General features: G+C 43.1%; 2 protein-coding genes across 3 annotated transcripts in view; both read left to right on the top strand.

The window, feature by feature from the left end:
* Positions 1–5,823, top strand: part of magi3a (membrane associated guanylate kinase, WW and PDZ domain containing 3a) — a 126,724-nt gene extending 120,901 nt beyond the window's left edge. For both annotated transcript variants that reach the window (XM_073470088.1, XM_073470089.1), the window contains exons 19-21: positions 179–316; positions 1,253–1,391; positions 2,631–5,823. In XM_073470088.1, coding sequence (XP_073326189.1) covers positions 179–316; positions 1,253–1,391; positions 2,631–3,619 — 1,266 coding nt within the window. In that variant the 3' untranslated portion in view covers positions 3,620–5,823. The remainder of the gene's footprint in view (positions 1–178; positions 317–1,252; positions 1,392–2,630) is intronic.
* Positions 5,824–8,074: 2,251 nt separating this feature from the next.
* rsbn1 (round spermatid basic protein 1) lies at positions 8,075–18,155 on the top strand. Its single transcript, XM_073470096.1, has 7 exons — positions 8,075–8,696; positions 10,526–11,193; positions 13,939–14,076; positions 14,624–14,766; positions 14,921–15,088; positions 15,657–15,765; positions 15,901–18,155. The coding sequence occupies exons 1-7, from the start codon at positions 8,096–8,098 to the stop codon at positions 16,435–16,437; spliced, it is 2,364 nt and encodes a 787-aa protein (XP_073326197.1). The 5' UTR covers positions 8,075–8,095; the 3' UTR covers positions 16,438–18,155.
* The last annotated feature ends 163 nt before the right edge of the window (positions 18,156–18,318 follow it).

Here is an 18,318-nt window from a genome sequence, read left to right as displayed (position 1 = left end):
TTTCAGGTGCAGCTTGATCTTATTAAGTTTATAATCTGAGGGATGTCCTTTAAAGCCACTTGACTAAAAATACATAACAACAAGTGTAACAATGATTGCTCAGGTTTTGAGTACAGACAGGGCTTTATATCCGCCTGTTCCGGTCTCAAAAGCTCATATTCTTGTCTGTGAACCACAGGGCTGTTTTGTGGTGGAGCTGGAGCGCAGCCAGCGGGGCTTCGGCTTCAGTCTGAGAGGAGGGAAAGAGTACAACATGGGCCTGTTTATCCTGCGACTGGCCGAGGAAGGACCTGCTCTTAAAGACGGCAGGATACATGTGAGTGTTTCTCAGTCTCAGTCCTCAGAATAAACATACTACAGGGAACTTTTAACTAGTTATGAAACAGGGTTGAGTTACATTTTATCCAAATTTAAGATATTTTCCGTGGCAGAGTGCTGAGGATGAATTGAGGGGCCTGAGGAAAGAAGCTGGTGGTACGGCACTAAGACAAAGTTTAAAAAGGTTTTAAAAATACTAAAATGAAAGTCCCTTGAAGCTATTTTGAATTAAATTCTTGGTCAGGGGTTTTCAATGTGTTTCAACTGTAGGCGCCCTCAGGCAAAATAAAGACAACTGTGCCCCTACAAACACCTGCTATCAAGGGAAGTATAATGTTGTGGCATCATTAAAGGTATGCCGAATAAGCTATTAGCACTTCCTGTTTGCAGTGTATTCATGGATGTACAAACAAATAACACTAGGTTACTTCGGTACTGAAGAAAACTTAAAAACATGAGAATTTTCAGTTGAGTTTTGTTGTTAAATTGAGGGTTTCTTTTCCTATGGTATCAATGCAGATTTATGTAAATGTATTTACAATGGACATTGCATAATGATGTCCTTGGCAGGTGTAAATCACACTGAAATTAGAAATATGTTGATCATCCCTATGTGATCAGATTTAAGAGAGAAGGAGTATGATTTTGGCAATCGGGCACTGAAGGTTTAACTTCAGTGCCTCCATGAGCTGCATGTCACTGCTTTTGCTGCAGCTCCAACGTCTGGCCATGCTGGTAATCGGGCCACAGCAATAACTGACTTCCTGTTTTTTTGAGAACACCTACATGCACCTTATCTGACACGTCCTCATGTCTCTCCTCACAGTCTGAAAATCTCTGCTCTCCCTTAAAAGAGCAGTAACTGCACTGACTCTTCAGTTTTCCCCCCTCCCCTGCTTGTGACGTATAAGAATGGGCTTTATCTGCCTCACAGGTCGGAGATCAGATAGTGGAGATCAACGGCGAGGCCACCCAGGGCATCACACACACTCGGGCCATCGAACTGATCCAAGCAGGAGGCAGTAGAGTTCACCTGCTGCTTCGACCCGGCCAGGGCCTCGTCCCTGATCACAGTGAGTGACCGCTGACAGCTGCGTGCATGTACACACATTGTTTTTCCGCTGCATAAAGATCTACACAATAGCATATTAACCATACATATATATATAGAAGCTTTTGTATGGATATGCTTGATAGCAGGGTGCTCAGTTTCTTTGTTCTCATGCATGTGTTGCGAGCTTCTCTCTTGACCTTTCTCTCCTCTCATTCTTCTTCTTCTATCTCGATCTATACTTTGTGCTTTTTATCTGCTCTGGTTTTCTGCACCGGCACGGCTGTCTTTTTTCTACCTATTTATCTTTTCCTCCTATAGGTCTGAACTCTTCTTCCACCCTGTGCTTCTACATGAAACCAGAGCATCACTAAAGGCCTCACTGCTTTTCTTGGTCTGTCCCTAATGATCTTGGTAAACCTTGTACTCCTCCTACTTTTGCCTCTGCTTTTCAAAATGATTCATCTCCCAGATTTAAGTGTCGTCCTCTGTCCCCTTCCTTCATCCCCATGGTCAATCTGACATAGATCAGTTATCTGTGACTCAGTAAGCAGAGTTACTCCCCCCCCCCCCCCCTGGAGGGCAGAACCAAAGCAGTGAGTCCTAGAAGAACGAACAGACCTGCAGGAGCGCTGGGAGGCTCCAGAGCGCCCCGCAAGTTATTTTTTAACGGTATTATAAAAATCCTGGCATGCCACTGAACACACACCTCATCCTGAGCGTGAATGAAGACGGAGACGTGGGGGGGGAAAGTCCTTAACTAGATATTGATCAGTGCGTGACAAGTTGTAAAAAGGGATCTGTGTGCGTTCACTGGCATCAAACTTTTAATCCTGGAATGAATTTCTATGAGTTGTTGCTCCTAGAAATCCAAAAGCTCATTTCAGCACCACTAAGTCCATCACTCTTCTTCTTCTCTCTCTGGTTTTCTGCTGCATATATCTGCTCTCAATCACAGCTGTGCAGTTCTTATCAGCTTATTGAAACGTCAGTGCTGTGTATCCGTCAGCACCGTTTTCATTGACGGCTGATACATAACTCAAACAAGGCAAATATTTAAGGGGGATATTAGAGGAAAATGTCTTTTTGTTCAAAATATGAGGTAATTCTGCTTTTCTGTTGCATGACACTTTTAATTATCCCTATTTTTGTTGTGTGAAAAATCCCATGTAAAGGATATTTAATCCTTTGCGTTTCCTTTACATGCATAGATTTTTGCTCAGCTAGAACATTTTCTTACTCTCCATTGCTTGATTCTCAGGTTCAAAGGACAAAGTAACCATTCCAACCTCAAGCTTTCCCAGACTTTCTGCATCTGACGGGCAGTCATCTCCAGCCTCTCCATCCTCTGTCTCCCTCTCTGCCTCCGAACTGTCCCCATCTTCGCCCAAAACAACCGTTGCTGATGAGTTCTCCGGGGGGGATCCCAGGGCAACTGGGTCCCCGGGCGCGGGGCAGGAGCACGGCAGGCAGGCCGGCAGATCAAGAGGACAGCACCTCTCTCACCACAACCATAAGCGCACCGCCAGCCCTGGCAGCCAGGCCAGAAAAACAAGCAGGAGCGACTCCAAGCCTGCTAGTCCCATGAGAGCCACTGAAGGCTGGGCAGATCATGTCGAGGGCTCTCCGAGCCCGAGAAAAACAGAGCAAGGCTACGGCGGATCCCTGGAGGATATGAGCAGAGAGAGAAGAGCTCAAGGGCAGAGAGACCACCGCTCCTCTAGCCCGAGGAAGACCTCCAAGAGGGAGCAAGACCCTGCTGTGCCTCAGAGCCCCAGGCGTCCAGCTGGCCAACAGCCCAGCACTGCCTATGGAGAAGGGAAGGACAGGAGGTACAAGGAGGAGGATGCCGCTAACTGGCAGGAGAGGGGGGCTGTAGAGAGTGGAGACAAAAGCTTTGGGACCAGTGAACGCCACAAGAAGAATAAAAGGGCTGAGCAAGAGGCGGCGGCACAAAAATCCCATTCCCAGATGCACAGGGAGAGGGCGGGGTCGGATGCCGACGGCGGCACCCTGAGCCGGAGGAGTGGAAGAGAGAAGGGGGATAAGGAATACCGGGAAAGCAAGCACCACGGGGCAACAGATGAAGCAAACAGAAAGGATCCCAGGGGTTCAAGCAGTAGCATCCAGGACCCCAGCTGCAACGGGACCACCACCAGCAAGAAGGCTCCCATCACCCCCGGTCCATGGAAAGTTCCCAGTACCGCCAAGATCCAGTCCCAGGCGGAAACAACATACGCGGATATCTGACATCCTCCCAGGACTCTCTGCGTATGATAAGAGAAATCTGAGCCTCTGAAAGATGGACATTCAAAACGGAAGGATTTATTTTTATTTTTTTTGTTAGGCAATCTCGGACAAATCAGATCACTGTGTAACCAGCAACATAGCTTCTCATTGCTCATGTTTTTTTTTTTCTTTTCACCCAGTTTGCCTCGGTCAGTTTGCATCAAGTCTGATCTGACACGCGTGCTTGTACCTACATGAGTATTTGTACTGTGCGATGATGATGATGTGTGGAAATGTGTGTAACAGGTTGTGTTTTGTTTTTTTCGGATGCGACACTGAAGTCTATTTTGTGCCAATCAGGGACTCCGGTTTATAAAGAAGCTGCTCCGTATTGCACTCACTGTGAGACTGTTTTGTGGGTAATGAGATGAAGTGCTCTCCCTGTCTCTCCGCCTCGATGAAGGATCCTTCTTTTTTTTTAAAATGTTTTTGTCACTTTGAAGGGTTTAAGACATGTTCATGCAATCGCTCGGCTTTTCTTTCGGGGCGAGATCGATCCCCCTGTCGCCGTCACTGAAGGATGTACTAAAAAAAAAGTGAGGCTGGTGAGTTTCTCTTAAAATCTTCTGCAAAAGGTGCGACAGAGTGTCTTCTACGTCGTTTTACTGTCCTGTTTTTTCGAGGGGGCCCGGCGAGGGGTTGTGAACTGACCGTATTCATACACATGAGGAAGACTCACAAACGCTCTGATCCCATTTAGCTTATCAGAGGGTGGACAGACTAACCCTGGAGCTTTATATGCATCAAACAGCAAGACCAGATACTTGTGGTTATAGTTCTAATGTTTGTTACATGTGTGTTAATAATAAAAGCATAATGTAATTTATTGAAATTATATGTAAACAAAAATTGTCAGTACACAGATCCATTCTGAGTCATTTCACTTTTAATGTGGACTTAATTCTAGAGATAGAATGTGTAGACCAGCATCACCATCTAAAAAATACTAACACTATACAAATCTATACATTCTATTTCTAAGATTTCACGGTCGCGCGAGCCTGATACATAATGTTGTCTACTGTTAGCAGCTCTGCATTTTTAAGTCCTCTGGCTGTGTGTGTGTATGTATACAAGCTGACTGGTAGGCCTATGTATTTTTAGATATCGCTGTAGCAATCGACTATAATCCAAAAAAACATATATTATTTAACAAAAGCGTTGACAACATATATTGACACGTCATGAGTTAGATGAGTTGAACTAAAAACGGAGCTGGACTGTAAGAAAGTGCGAACATCTGCCTTCGACTTGTTAAAAACTTTAAAGAGATATTTTTATCATCGTAAACGTAGGCACAAAAACATATCATTTATCTTCACTCTAACCTCTAAAATCTATTTTTGATCATTTTTTTATTTTAGTGTGTGACCCTTAATGTGAGAAAAAAAAATAGTATGTGCATTTTTTGCTTCACTGTTAAACACTAGCAACGTCATTGCTGTCACAAATAAAAGCCAGACTCCCCCGAGAACGCAGTCAATTTCCCACACGAGGAGGGACAGTGGTCGCAGTGTGCAGCACACGCAGTGCATAATGTGAAAAATGGCTTGACTGCTTTCTTTGGGAGTCTTATTTTGAATTAACTAACATGAAAATACACATTTATATATATTTTTTTTATTTATTGGGATCAGTTGTGCCCTGCTCTGAAGACTTAAGTTTAGTGTTGTTTCAGTGTTGCTACTGTGGAGTACAGCGACATCTAGTGGTTCATAAACTGCTCTTCACAATCTAGTCCTTGCTTGATCCGTACCCTCATCAGCCTGTTTAAGGATGTACAGAAGTAACACATTGCATCTATGGGGTCTGTGAGACCACTTTACTAATTTATTGTCCACTTTATTGTTGATATGATGGGCTACTGTATTATTTTCTGTTCATGCCATTACCATGTATGATACCGTGGCCTTGCATTGCTCCAACATATATATATATTAAAAAAAAGTCTTTTAGTTTTGACATCATCGTAGATGTAAATGTTTATAAATTGTACAGCACCTGTATAAATATTTGCCTTCATGCAGAAAAAAAAAATCCTCTGTAAATCGTTTCATTATTTTTTTAAGGGAAGTGAGAGGAAATGATATAAAATGGGTGAAAAAGAAATAATGTGGTCATGGCATTCTGTTCATGCACTGATAAATAAAGGTTTACTGAATAAACATGATTGAGTTTTTTTTATTGTTCGTGTTGATTTAGAGAAGCAGGTGATATTGATGAAGTATCCTTGAATTGATCCTGTTACTCATCTTTGGTAAAAACAACCGAAGGCCAAGTTTCACAAATGTCTTTCTCTGCTTCTTTGGCAGTTTACACCGGCGGCTGCTGTGAGACTTACCACCGCAGATTGTCTGGATGGGTTCACAGTCTTTTCAAGTCTGTCTTTAAACAAAAGTCAGGCCCCCGTGTGTGCACTGAAACAGGTTTTGCTTGCTGTAATCGCTCATCCTGCTCACGCTGCATCCAATGTTTGTGATGAGGAACAAAATCCACATTCTGTCCTCATTCTGTGCAAAAGTACATCCCAAAGTTTATCTGAAGATAAGATGAGATTGAGTTGAGACTGAGTCGGCTGCAGTGGAGCCAAAAAGCCAGTAAATCTGGAAAATACATCGTTGATTTGTCTAACTCAGACTGATGAAGCCTCGTATTAACTTCAGATGAACTTTGGAATATTTTTTTTTTGCAGATGACAAGGAGTTTGTAGTTTGTCCCCCATTTCTTATACAGCAGGCGCCATTGGGATGGATCACCTACTGTGCTATAAACAAGTAGACAGGTAGAAAGATTGTTTTCTTCTCCAACTTTATTGACAGTCAAAATCAAAGTTTAAAGACCAAAAGAAAGGACCCAAAATAACAGGAAAACTCAGATATGACATAAAAACTTTTAATAATAATAATAAGTTTTATGTTTCAAATATTGTTTGGATCATAGTAAATTACGGGTTACGGATACTTCTGTATCTTTTGCCAGATGACAGCAGGGTGAACAGACCGTGGCCGGGGTGGGTGTTGTCTTCTAGCATCCTTTGGGCTCAATGCAAAAACATCCCACTTCACCGATGTCACTGATGCTCTACCACTGATGCTCTGTAGACGGGTACCACTGATGCTCTGTAGACGGGTACCACTGATGCTCTGTAGACGGGTACCACTGATGCTCTGTAGACGGGTACCACTGATGCTCTGGGCAGTTTTTTAATCACCCGCTGTAGAGCCTTCCTGTCCCGGGCCGTGCAGGAACCTTGCCAGTTTGTGATGTTTCCAGTCAGGATGCTTTCTATTGCTGAATCAGAGTCTCATGGAAAGTCATAATTACATGATAAACATTCATAATTATAAGATGTAAAGATGTAAAGATGTAAAGTCGAGTTTATTAGATAAAAAGTCATAAATATGAGATAAAAAGTTGAATCTGCGGGCAGCACAGCAGCGCAGGGCCTTTCTGTGCGGCGTTTGCATGATCTTGCATTGTCTGTGTAGGTTCTCTCCGGGTCCATGCAAAGACATGCAAAAAAGTTAGGTTAGTAAGTTACTCTAAATTGTCTGTAGGTGTGAATGTGAGCCTGAATGGTTGTTTGTCCCTATATGTCAGCCCTGTGATGAACTGGCAAGTTATCCACGGTGTACCCGACTGCCGCCCAATGTCAGCTGGGATCCTGAAAAGGATAAACGGTTTCAGGTAATGGATGGATCCTATAATCATGATTGACCATGAGAGTATTTTTTTCATCAAGCTTTCTTTTCTTTTCTGTTCTTTGCTATTTGTGAGAAAAGTTGACTCTTGAGTCTCATTCCCACCTCGTCAGGAAACTGACCTTTGGGACGGCGGCCGACCCGTCCTACAATCCCTAATATCATTAAGGAACAGCGTCAGGAATGAGACTCAAAAATCAACTTTTCTTACAAATGGCACCTTTAACTGGCAGAAATGAGCCTCCATACCATTAGACCTATTTTCCCAGATAGAAAGTTTTGTATATCAATCCAAAATACTTTGGAAAACCTGTGGAAATAACTGTTTTTATTGTTTTAAGAAAGAATTTAAAACATGTGAACATGTCCTAACAAGTCAGCCTTGTTGTTCCTGCAGTGAATTAGAAATATAATCTCTCAGTGTGCTGTGCTCCATGCTGATAACACTGTAGCTGAAGCACTGCCCCTCGTGGCTGCGATTAAATTAACCATGACGTCAGCTGAGCAGAAGTGAGTGCGTGCGGAGCGGCACGCAGTCAGTGCGGCACGAACTCCAACTCCCATGTAGCTTTGCAGCATCACAAAACTACATAACCCACCGCTGCCTGCGTTACGCGTGCGCAACAGAGCCAAAACATTCAAATAAACTACAAATTAGCGGCGAGAGGACTACACATTTTCGGGGACATGCGCAGAAGCACTCCCGAGTCCTTTTAAATGTTCTGTACGTGCAAAGATGGCAGCTCGGGTCGACTTGCTCCGTGCCAAAGTAGAAGAAGAAAGGCTGAGGGAGAGTCTGGACAGGTTCATCCAAGAGAGGAAGAAGAAGAAGAGCCGGGAGCTGTCGCCGCCAGCTGACAAGCGGGAGAGGTGTGAGAAAGAGGCGAAGAAAGTGAAGCTCCATCACCACCACCACCACCACCACCAACACGCCGAGCACCGGACGCACCAGGCGCACCAGCTGCAGCAGAATCCCAAACCCCACAACTTCAGCGCAGGTAAACATGTCCTGCACAGCCACAAGCACAGCCACCACCACCACCATCACCACCACCACAGCCTCAGCAACGGGGCGAAGAAGCCGGCTCTGCCTCCTCCACCTCCTCCTCCTCCACCACCTCCTCCTCCTCCTCCTAGGAAGGTACCAGAGCTGCTGCAGAAGAAGCGAGCGGTGCCTCCAGAGCCACCTGCGCTCTTCACTTTCACGCCTCTCAAAATGGTCAAGGCCAAGGCTCAGGATTTCAAGGAGAAGCACAGGGAGAAAGATGTGAAACTGAAGCTGAAGAAGGAAAACACCGAGGCGAACGTGAAGCACGCTGACCTGAAGAAAAAGAAGGGTGAGTGTTGTGGATAGACAGTAGGGAGACCACAAGTCATGAATCATCATGGATGTAATTTTTAATTTTTTTCAAGACAAGTGATAACATGAGCTTAACAACTTGAGTGAAAAGATGACTCTTTGAAAAAAAAAAATGTCCATGAATCTCAGGATGTCTGAGTATCTGGTATGGACTCCACAAGTCTAATGATTCATGTTATGCCAGCATGATTCTGCATGATTCTGCATGTTTCACAAAGTTTCCTGTGTTGTCACATATATGTCCGATGAGGGTTGAGGTCAGGTGACTGTGGAGGGAAAGTCCAGGACGGTCAGGACAGACAAGGAAGTAGTTCTTGTAAAGTTTTGAGGGATGTTCACCATTCAACTTTTATGGGGACTGCGTTCCAGTACCCACACTACCATGCTATTTAGTATGCCAGAAAAAGATTTATATGTCCCAGGGTGAAGTTTGTGAAATGCAGAATGCAAAAAAAAAAATCCAAGATGTCCCAATACATCTGGTTTTATTTTGCAGTATGCAAGCCTAGCATGCTTTTCAGGCTATTCTGACCCACAATCCTCCTCAAAGTGGAAGATCCATCACATACGTTAAGGTGTGTGACATTGCTGAGCGAGCACAAACACTTGATTGACAGAACGACGGACAGCATCGACAGGTGAAGCACGTTTAAGTGTAAGTACTATGTTCTTTGTACTCCGAAGCTAAGGCTGAGGCAGATGTAGGAGCAGGAGGGTCAAAGATCACGACGCACTGTCATGACAAAGTAGTGTGTCCCAATTGTATTGGCAGCAGCAGTACGTGCTTAAAGTTAAAAGAAAAAGTATGCGATTGGGGACGCACCGTTGAAGTCTGAGAAAGCCAAGCACTCTGTGACAAGCTTGGGGAGTCCATACCAGCTGGATGGAGTGCAAGCTGTCACTGAAGCAAAAGGGGGAAATCCCAAATACTAAGATTTTCTGAAATTCAGGTTAACCTCCTGTCTGTTTTGCAGTAAGCAAACCCTCCCTCCTTTTTTTTAAGGCAGCTCTCTTTTCCTCTTTCTTTTCTTCAAGCGTTTTTCATTGCTTGGCCTGTTTGGTAGTGTAAGTCGTAACTGGGAGCGTTGCAGTTAGTAGCTTTCCCTGCTCCACCATTGCCAGTGTGGGTACCAGAACAGGAGGGTCCTGCTCTCCAAGTGCAGACAAGACACGCTTCATGGAGTCCTGATTGGATAAAATGGGCAGGGATACCAGAAAATGTCTTTTTTCTTTTACTGCATAACAACATACTGTTGGAAAACAGATTTAACACTCATTTTAATAAGAAAATAATAAAGTACAGCAGCTTTAAGCTCCTTTTATCAAAAAAATATAGTATTTAGAATAAGTATTTTGACTTTTTGACCCTACTGTGTATCTTTTGGCTTTGTCTTTCAAATATCTTGCAACTTATGCTGCATAAGTCTACAATTTTCACTCATTAGAGTAAAATACGATACTGCTTATACTTATTTTATGATTGTTTAGAAAATAATCAAATGTAGTGTTTAGTGCCCAACTGATTCTCGTTTACTGGAGCCGATGCCGATATCAGAGAGTGAAAAATTCCAATGTTGATATATCGACACATTTTTTGCAATGATCCATCAAGTGTGGTTATCAAACAGTTGTGACAAAGATATGTAATGAAGACAGGACATTCATATCGGGCATATCGAGCAACATGTTCACCATTACTGACATACCTGTGATAGGCTTACACTGGCCAATAATATCAGCCAACTCATATATCGGTCAGGCTCTAATAGTTGCCTCTCTAACTTTGACTCATTTCTGTCCCTGTAGAGCCAAGGCCCCACAATGAGAACATCAAGTCTCCGTCACTGGAGGAATATCTCCTGAAGAAGAAAAAGAAGAAGAAGAAGCACCGCGAGGAAGAGCACGGCGCCAAGAAGGTCCGATACGTGCACAACAAAGCGGTTCAGACTGTGTGTGCGGGACTTGGAGCAGATCTCGCTCTGCCCATTTCCCCTGATGCCTCTGTGCCAGGCGCTGTGAAGCAGGAGAGCGTCCGGCAGCCTGTCAGAGACACCATCGACAACCACCTACCCTACCTCCATGCTCTCAAACTGGGGCACGTCCCGTTCCTCTCCCACCAAGACCACTCCATCCGCAGCACCTGCCTCCAGACAGGCACCTGGTACGGACGCTTCATGCACGAGGAACGGCAAGCCAACGGCGGGGGGTCGGTTCTGCACGCCTATGCTGATGAGTTGGCTTGTCTGAGCCCGGCTGAGATGGAGTGCTTCGCCCAGGAGTTTCTGGAGCTGGCCTTCGCCGAGAAGCCTCGAGGTGCAGCCTCCTATGCCTTGGCAGTGGTGCACAGTGCGGCCTCCTACCTGCCTGACTTCCTGGACTACTTTGCCTTCAACTTCCCCAACACACCAGTCAAAATGGAGATGCTGGGCAAGAAAGACATTGAGACAACCACTATTGCCAACTTTCACTCTCAGGTACGTGAAAAGGAAAAAGAGGTCTTCTGGCTTTAACAAAGATTTTGGCAGTGCACTCTCGAAACTTTTACCACAATAACATTCATAGAAAATCGCCTCTGACGTGGTCATTTGTTGTTGCTCTTGATCTGCTCAATCAGACAAGCTTTTTTTTATTCTGAATTTGGTTTAAATTAGAGCTTAACCCATCAATTAACCTGTCAGTCATACGATCTATTAGTCTATTGTTGAGATTTTTTCTGCTTGTTTTGTCCAGGCGACAGTCAGAAACTCCAAAAAGTCCAATTTACTATCGTAGAAGCAAATAGAAGAAAACCAGTAAGTTTTTTTAAATTTGGAACCGAAGATCTTTTGTCATTTTTGCTTTTTAAAGAAATGACTTGAGGTCATTTATCAATTGGCAGAATCATTGGTTTGTAATTTTGTGTCAGTCAACTAATTACTAATTAATGGACAAATTATTTCAACTCTAGTCTAAATCAAAAAATCAAAATTAACTAAACTTAATGAATATAGATTTTGATTACCTTTTTAATATTACAGGTAAACAACTCAGTTTAAAGATAAAATGTGTAAAAATTCTGCACAAAATGTCTAAAAACGACCAGACCTTTGCTGTATATTTACAACACCCGGCAAACATCTTTTGTTTTGAAACAGAAAAAACTAGAAATTAGAAAAAAAACCACACCATTAGATGTATAATAGTGGCTGAGATTGCATGTGTAAAAAAACAAAATGAGCAGACTGTATGCTTCGAACATAAAAACAAGTCCCCAGCTGTGCAGTATGTGCTCTGACAACATTGTAAAAAGGCGCAGCAAGTTGAAGGCCCGGCCCAGCCGACAGTCATGAATGAGCTCAGATACATGTTTACCACCCAGTCAATGATTCAGTCCAAAGTACACTGTTTATTCTAAAAACCTGCGCCGGTGCCAAGTTGTCCCTGCTCTTCGAGAGATCTAATGGAGCCGCTTTGGTTCCATAACAATTCAGGATTATACTGACCGCTCACGGCTCGAGGAAGATGGCAGACAGGAGAAAAGAATGAGCCAGGATGTCTGCATGTGTGATGTTAGATCTGCAAACGACAACAGCGAGCTCAGCGGTTTTCTGTTTTATTCAGGGAAAAAGCCGACCCAGTTTAATCATTTCACCGCTGGAGAGGCCACGGTATAAAGTGAAGCTTTGAGAGCAGAATGATTGCACTAAAACGCTTTGTTGGATCCACTGCACTTTACTGGGTCAGTGCTGTATATACAAGTGCCTGCTGTAACATAATATAATCACAGCAGCGCTCAGCTCAGAGCCTCGTCTGAAGGAAAAAAGACATCTCCATGTAACTGTATAAACGTCACAGGCTGTGGTCTGTGGATCCATCAGTGTGACTGTGTATGGATTTTTCCCATTCATTTGAATATACGGTGAGGCCACACTGGCTGCAAGGCAATAGGTGAGATGGATTCTCCACACAGTGTATAAAGCATCCATCAGGCGTGATGTTGCTGCAGCAGCTGCTTTACATCCATTAGACTGTGGTGTGAGAGTGCAAATTCTACCTGCAGCTTGAAGGGACAAAAGTCACAGTGCAAGTTACATACTGCTTCCGTGGAGCAGTACGTTTTTTCTTGCTCAGAGGAGAACAGAGATGACTAGCGAGAAAGTTTCGATAGAGCGTTAGCAATTATAGATCGCACTGTAGATATAGCTACAACAAAGGCTAATGCAGTCGAACAGCTAGTGAGGGCCGTGTCCCATTTACAGACGACATGCTAAATCCGTGCAGGTTTTGTGTTCACACTAAAAGTGAGCACTCAAAACAGTCAGTGTGGATTCTTAAAGAACCTGATTATGTTGATTCTTTTGTATACCAGCTGGAATAACTGGGGTTGCGAGACCTTTTTGATTTTAAGGAGTGTAAGAAAAATATAAAGTGGGCCTATATCTCAGCATTTTGTTCATATCTGTGCAGAAAACTGAATGAAGTTGTTATTTTGAAAATGTAGATATTATTACAATCGCCAAGGAGGTTATGTTTTCACCTGTGTCAGTTTGCTGGTTGGTTTGTCAACAGGATTACACAAAAACTACTGAATGGGTTTCCACAAAACTTGGATGGAGAACGGGCCCAGATGAGACTCCATTAACTTTTGTTTTGGGTCCCGGATGTTTCTCTCACTTTCTTTAACATTGTGAGATGTTAGAGTTAAGTTTAAGTTGAGTTTTTTGACATTTTCATTAAATTCTCATCGAGTAATGCATGGATCTTGATGAAAAAATCAGGCATATGTAGGTGGCTGGTATCTATGAGTGAGTGTAATTTTTGACTGAGTGCCATTCTAGTTTAAGATATATAACTTAAAAAACCTTACAGGATAAGAGCAGCGTAAAGACCTGAACATAAGCTCATCCTGCATTAGAGAAGAACGCAGTTAAAACAACCGAAGAGCTGAGAGAACAATGGCCAAGTGTCGGGGTGAGGAAAACAAAATTTGTCAGAACTCATCTCTGACAACAATATTCACAGGATCAAAATTCACTATTCACTATTTATATTTATATTTATATTTATATTTATATTTATATTTATATTTATATTTATGCATTGAATATAATATGAAACATCCATAAAATATGTCACTTAGTCAGGGGCTGTCAGTCCATTCGGTGATAAAACAGGGAAAAAGGTATAAGGTATATACTTTATATAGTTAGTGTGACATGCATTTTTTTTTCCTGTCCTAGGTGAGCCGGACTTACTGTTCAGGAACGTACCGGTCCGGACCCATGAGGCAGATCAGCTTGGTGGGAGCCGTGGACGAGGAAGTTGGAGATTATTTCCCAGAATTCCTTGACATGCTGGAAGAGTCACCCTTTCTCAAGGTCTGTGGAAGACTTAAATGTATCAGTTTTTATCAGTTTTCAAAGGACCATATTCACTCATGCACTCACTCACACAAGATTTTATGGCTTCAGGCCTGAGACAGAGGTTGTGTACTGACCCGTGTCATAGCAGGAACAATGTTTCTGCTCCGACTGCACAGCACATCCACAACCTGAGCACCCTCCTCTACACCTCAGGCGGGAATCGCTTAATATGCTAAATGCAGTGTGTTTCTCTCAGGAAGCTCATTAAAAAGCACAAGCATGACACTCCATAATAACTCCACTGCTGATGCATTGTTATTGCTGTAACATCTGTTCAATCTGTTGTACTTTTCATAAAAAATATGTAAACACACACTAAATCACATACAGTATTTTGTGATTATATGCCGGCTTGTAATTAAGTTTCGTCAGCTGCATCGCAAACATTCTGCAATTCTAGCGTAAGCTCATGCCCACAGGTTTCAGCAGCATACAGTACATACACAGTATGTTTTACTGGATGTGTGTGTGTGAATGTCCGTTTGTGTGTGCCTGTCCACAGATGACCCTGCCGTGGGGAAGCCTCTCCAGTCTGAAGCTGGACTGTCGCTCTCAGAGTGACGACGGGCCCATCATGTGGGTGCGACCTGGAGAACAAATGGTTCCCACCGCTGACATGCCCAAGTCGCCCTTCAAAAGACGCAGGTACGACCTCAGCTGCACAGGAAATACAGTATTTTAACACAACTCCGTTATCATTGTGATGGAAATGTGGGGGAAAAACAGTAGTGAAGTGCAAACTGAAAACCTATCTTTGTGTCATTTCTCTATCCCCTTCCATCCTTCCATCCTCCTGTAGGTCCATGAATGAGATCAAAAATCTACACTACCTGCCGAGGGCCAGTGAACCCAGAGAGGTTCTCTTCGAGGACCGGACTAAAGCCCATGCTGACCATGTAGGCCAGAGTTTTGACTGGCAGAGCACTGCTGCTGTGGGGGTACTGAAGGCTGTGCACTTTGGAGAATGGTGACTTTCTTTTGATATACTTCAACTAGTGCTGTACTGATTCATTCATTTTTTATTCGTTTCGATGGCCTGGGATTGAAACGTAAGAATCAAGCATCTCTGGCCAGAATCGCTTAAACTCCACCCTTACACAAGGAGGTCTCGCAGCAATCTCATAGCACCTTAAATCACACAGAGCCACAATAACAGAAAGTCTATTTCGGCTCAGGTAAATTACTTGAGTCTGTTATTCTCAAACCGGGTACAAGTATCACTTGTGTTACACGAGCGCCCTCTGGTGGTATGTGGAGGACTCCCAGATTCCCCACATTCATGTACGCTGCGTGTGCATAAGCCATCCATAATTAGTTGTGAGCTAAACTCAAACTTGTCAATGGCAAAATAATAAGCAGAGGAAAAATGAAAGGTTCAAAAACAGTACAAACATGGCTCCAAACAGAAGTTATTACCCAGAACAAAAAAGTTATATTATGTATCTGCATTCGCTTGGCACTCAGCACTCCATTCAAACCAATGAATTAATTTATTTAAGTTAAGGAGGATTTTTAAAAAATGTAATCTGTTGCAGGACAAACCGATCTCGGATAACCAAAGATGTCGTCTGTTTCCAAGCTGGAGACTTCAATGAAGTTGTCCAGAGTCTGCAGCTGGATCTGTATGAGCCTCCTGTGTCTCAGGTAAAAACTGGACTTGTCATACATAATCCATCAGGTTGTACGTCAATCATACATCTGTTTGTTAGATTATTATTCTTAATAGTAGCACATACTGTTAAAATTTTAAATATGAAACCACTGTGTATCTTCTTGCAGTGTGTCCAGTGGGTGGATGATGCCAAGCTCAACCAGCTGAGGAGGGAAGGCATCCGCTACATCCGGGTCCAGCTGTGCGACGACGACATTTACTTCATCCCGAGGAACGTCATCCACCAGTTTAAGACGGTGTCTGCGGTCTGCAGCCTGGCCTGGCACATCCGCCTCAAACAGTACCACCCAGAGGAGAAGGGCAAGGAGGAGGAGCAGCGGCCAAATGATCTCAGTCCCACGTCAGGCCGAGTCTCTTTTTCCTCCCCTGCCCGGCCCGACGCCACCGTCACCCCCTGTGCACGGCCGCAGGGAGACAACACTCAAGGCGGGGTGGCCAAGACTGAGGAACCAGAGTTCCAGAGGCCGGCGACACCTCCCAAGGAGCCTCAGCCGGCCCCTCCACAGCCAACCAAATCTGCTCACCTGCCCCCAACGTACCAGGGTTCACACCTTTCATTAGAACCGGTCCACTCTGGTTGTAGACCCTCAAAAGAGCCCGCCCTTCCAAAAGGTGTCGGACACACCGCAAAGTTCCCTAAATGACACGTGTATGTGAAAAGATTTGTTTAAAACTGACATTTGTGTCAATCAGGAAGCCTTTTAACTTTAACTGTTGGTAAAAAAACGTCCCTCGATGTTTTTTTTTTGTTGTTTTTTCTTCAGCCAAACTACAGTTTAATGGGACGATGTAACACATTTTGACAGCACCTAAACTGGAACTCTACTGTTTCACTCATTCAAAAGGTGTGTACCATGTAAAGAAACTATTATTATAAAATGTAGTATTTTATAAGTTGCCATACTTACTGTAGGAAATCTTAAATTCATGCTCAAGGCTCAGCTGTTTCATATTTTGGCAGAATGATTCATTTCAAGTCTGTGGCAGCTGATGGAACGATTGTTTACGTACTCAATATTTGATTATTCTGGAAGCATGATACCGACATTATACTGTCTTGTTCATTTCAGTGACTGAGGCGTATAGACTTCACTTTGTCCACAACATACAGTCTGCTCACTCTCATAGATTGAGGACATTGTCAGTGGTCTGCAGAGCTGCGCTTTTGCCGTACGAATCAGAAGCTTGGCACATGTTGGAGTTACAGCACACATACTTCCTGGATTGGTCGCAGTAAACATGGGATAGGTAAAATGAGGGGGCTTTTGTTTTGAAAAAAGCTTTTAAATTGAAAAAGATCCATTTTCTTCTGGTTTTAGACTTAGGCGTACATAATTATCTGAGTAAACTACAAGCACTTCAAACTTTTTTTGTCAGCTTCATAAGTTGCTTTTTGTGCAATTCTTTATTTAAATTTTATACGGCGCCCTATTTCTTACTGTTGATACTCTTTTTAATATTTTATTTATTTTCTTAAGATTGAACACAGGTTTATTAACCAGTGATGGATATTTAAGATTATTATCTAGTTACAGGAGCGCCTTTTAAATGACGAAGGGGATTACAGCTATTGCATTGACCAATAATTGTCTGAATCTTCGCTTCAGGTGTGTCTTCAGAAATTGGTGTGTAAATATTTTGTTGTTGTGTAGCTGGGGATAAGTGAACGCTGTCCATGCACTCGAGTCGTTTTTCATTTGTTTTGATTCATCCTCACCTTTAGTTTTAGCAGGTAATGTCACTGGCTTGATGAAGGCACTGTTGCAGAGGGTTACTGAGTGTCATTGTCCGGACAACATTATCTAAGGCTGACCTGTTCTCCTTCACTTTCGAAATGGCCTGTCCTTATATATCTTGTACTTGGTCGAAGTTTCAGATCAGAGTGGGAGATTTCCGGTTCCCACTGAGGCCTTCATTCTGTAGTCTTCTACAGGCGGTCTTCTGTAAAGGAAGTGATGACGGGATACTGCCTTTGCTCTTCCACTGACTCCGTCTTAGTGCCTTGTACTGTATCTGGTAAGCCTCGTTTAAAACTGTGAGGTTGGTGAGTAGGATAGTAAAATGGGGATCGGCCTAACAGCCATGGTGTATCTTGTTATTTTATGTTTGTTTTTTGTTTTGTTTTTAATTTATATATATATAAAAGATGTTGTTCACATGATTCATTTTAATTTCTACGTCTGCATGTCACCTGGAAGCAAACAATTACTATGTGAGTGTTAGTGGAAAGGATGCCTTTCTAGATCATGCTAGATCCTAATCAGGAAGTGGTATGGTTATTTTTGTCATAAATCTGGCTGTCATAGAGTTTCGACTTCTAGCTCAATGTAGAAATAAATTGACAGTGGATACTGTCACATCAGCCTTTTGTCATACTTGTTGTGATGCGCTGTGTTTTAGAACCATTGATTGCTGTTGTTAATGTTTGTACTCAGACATTTTAATACTTTCAGTCAGTTCCCTGAGTGATGAGTTAGAGACAGTAGGCTTCTGGTCCTGGTCTTGTTAAGTAGAAAAAAAAACAC

This window comes from Pagrus major, chromosome 7 (genome assembly GCF_040436345.1).
Source record: "Pagrus major chromosome 7, Pma_NU_1.0".
Taxonomy (NCBI): domain Eukaryota; kingdom Metazoa; phylum Chordata; class Actinopteri; order Spariformes; family Sparidae; genus Pagrus; species Pagrus major.
The sequence above is the reverse complement of the archived record's forward strand: the minus strand, read 5'-3'. Positions and strand labels throughout refer to the sequence as shown.

What these genes read in the sequence shown, in the direction of transcription:
- rsbn1 (XM_073470096.1), top strand. Translation starts at nt 8,096, where the DNA reads ATGGCAGCTCGGGTCGACTTGCTCCGTGCCAAAGTAGAAGAAGAAAGG. An exon ending in GCTGTGCACTTTGGAGAATG is followed by an intron (nt 15,089 to 15,656) that starts GTGACTTTCTTT and finishes AATCTGTTGCAG; the next exon opens with GACAAACCGATCTCGGATAA. An exon ending in ATGAGCCTCCTGTGTCTCAG is followed by an intron (nt 15,766 to 15,900) that starts GTAAAAACTGGA and finishes ATCTTCTTGCAG; the next exon opens with TGTGTCCAGTGGGTGGATGA.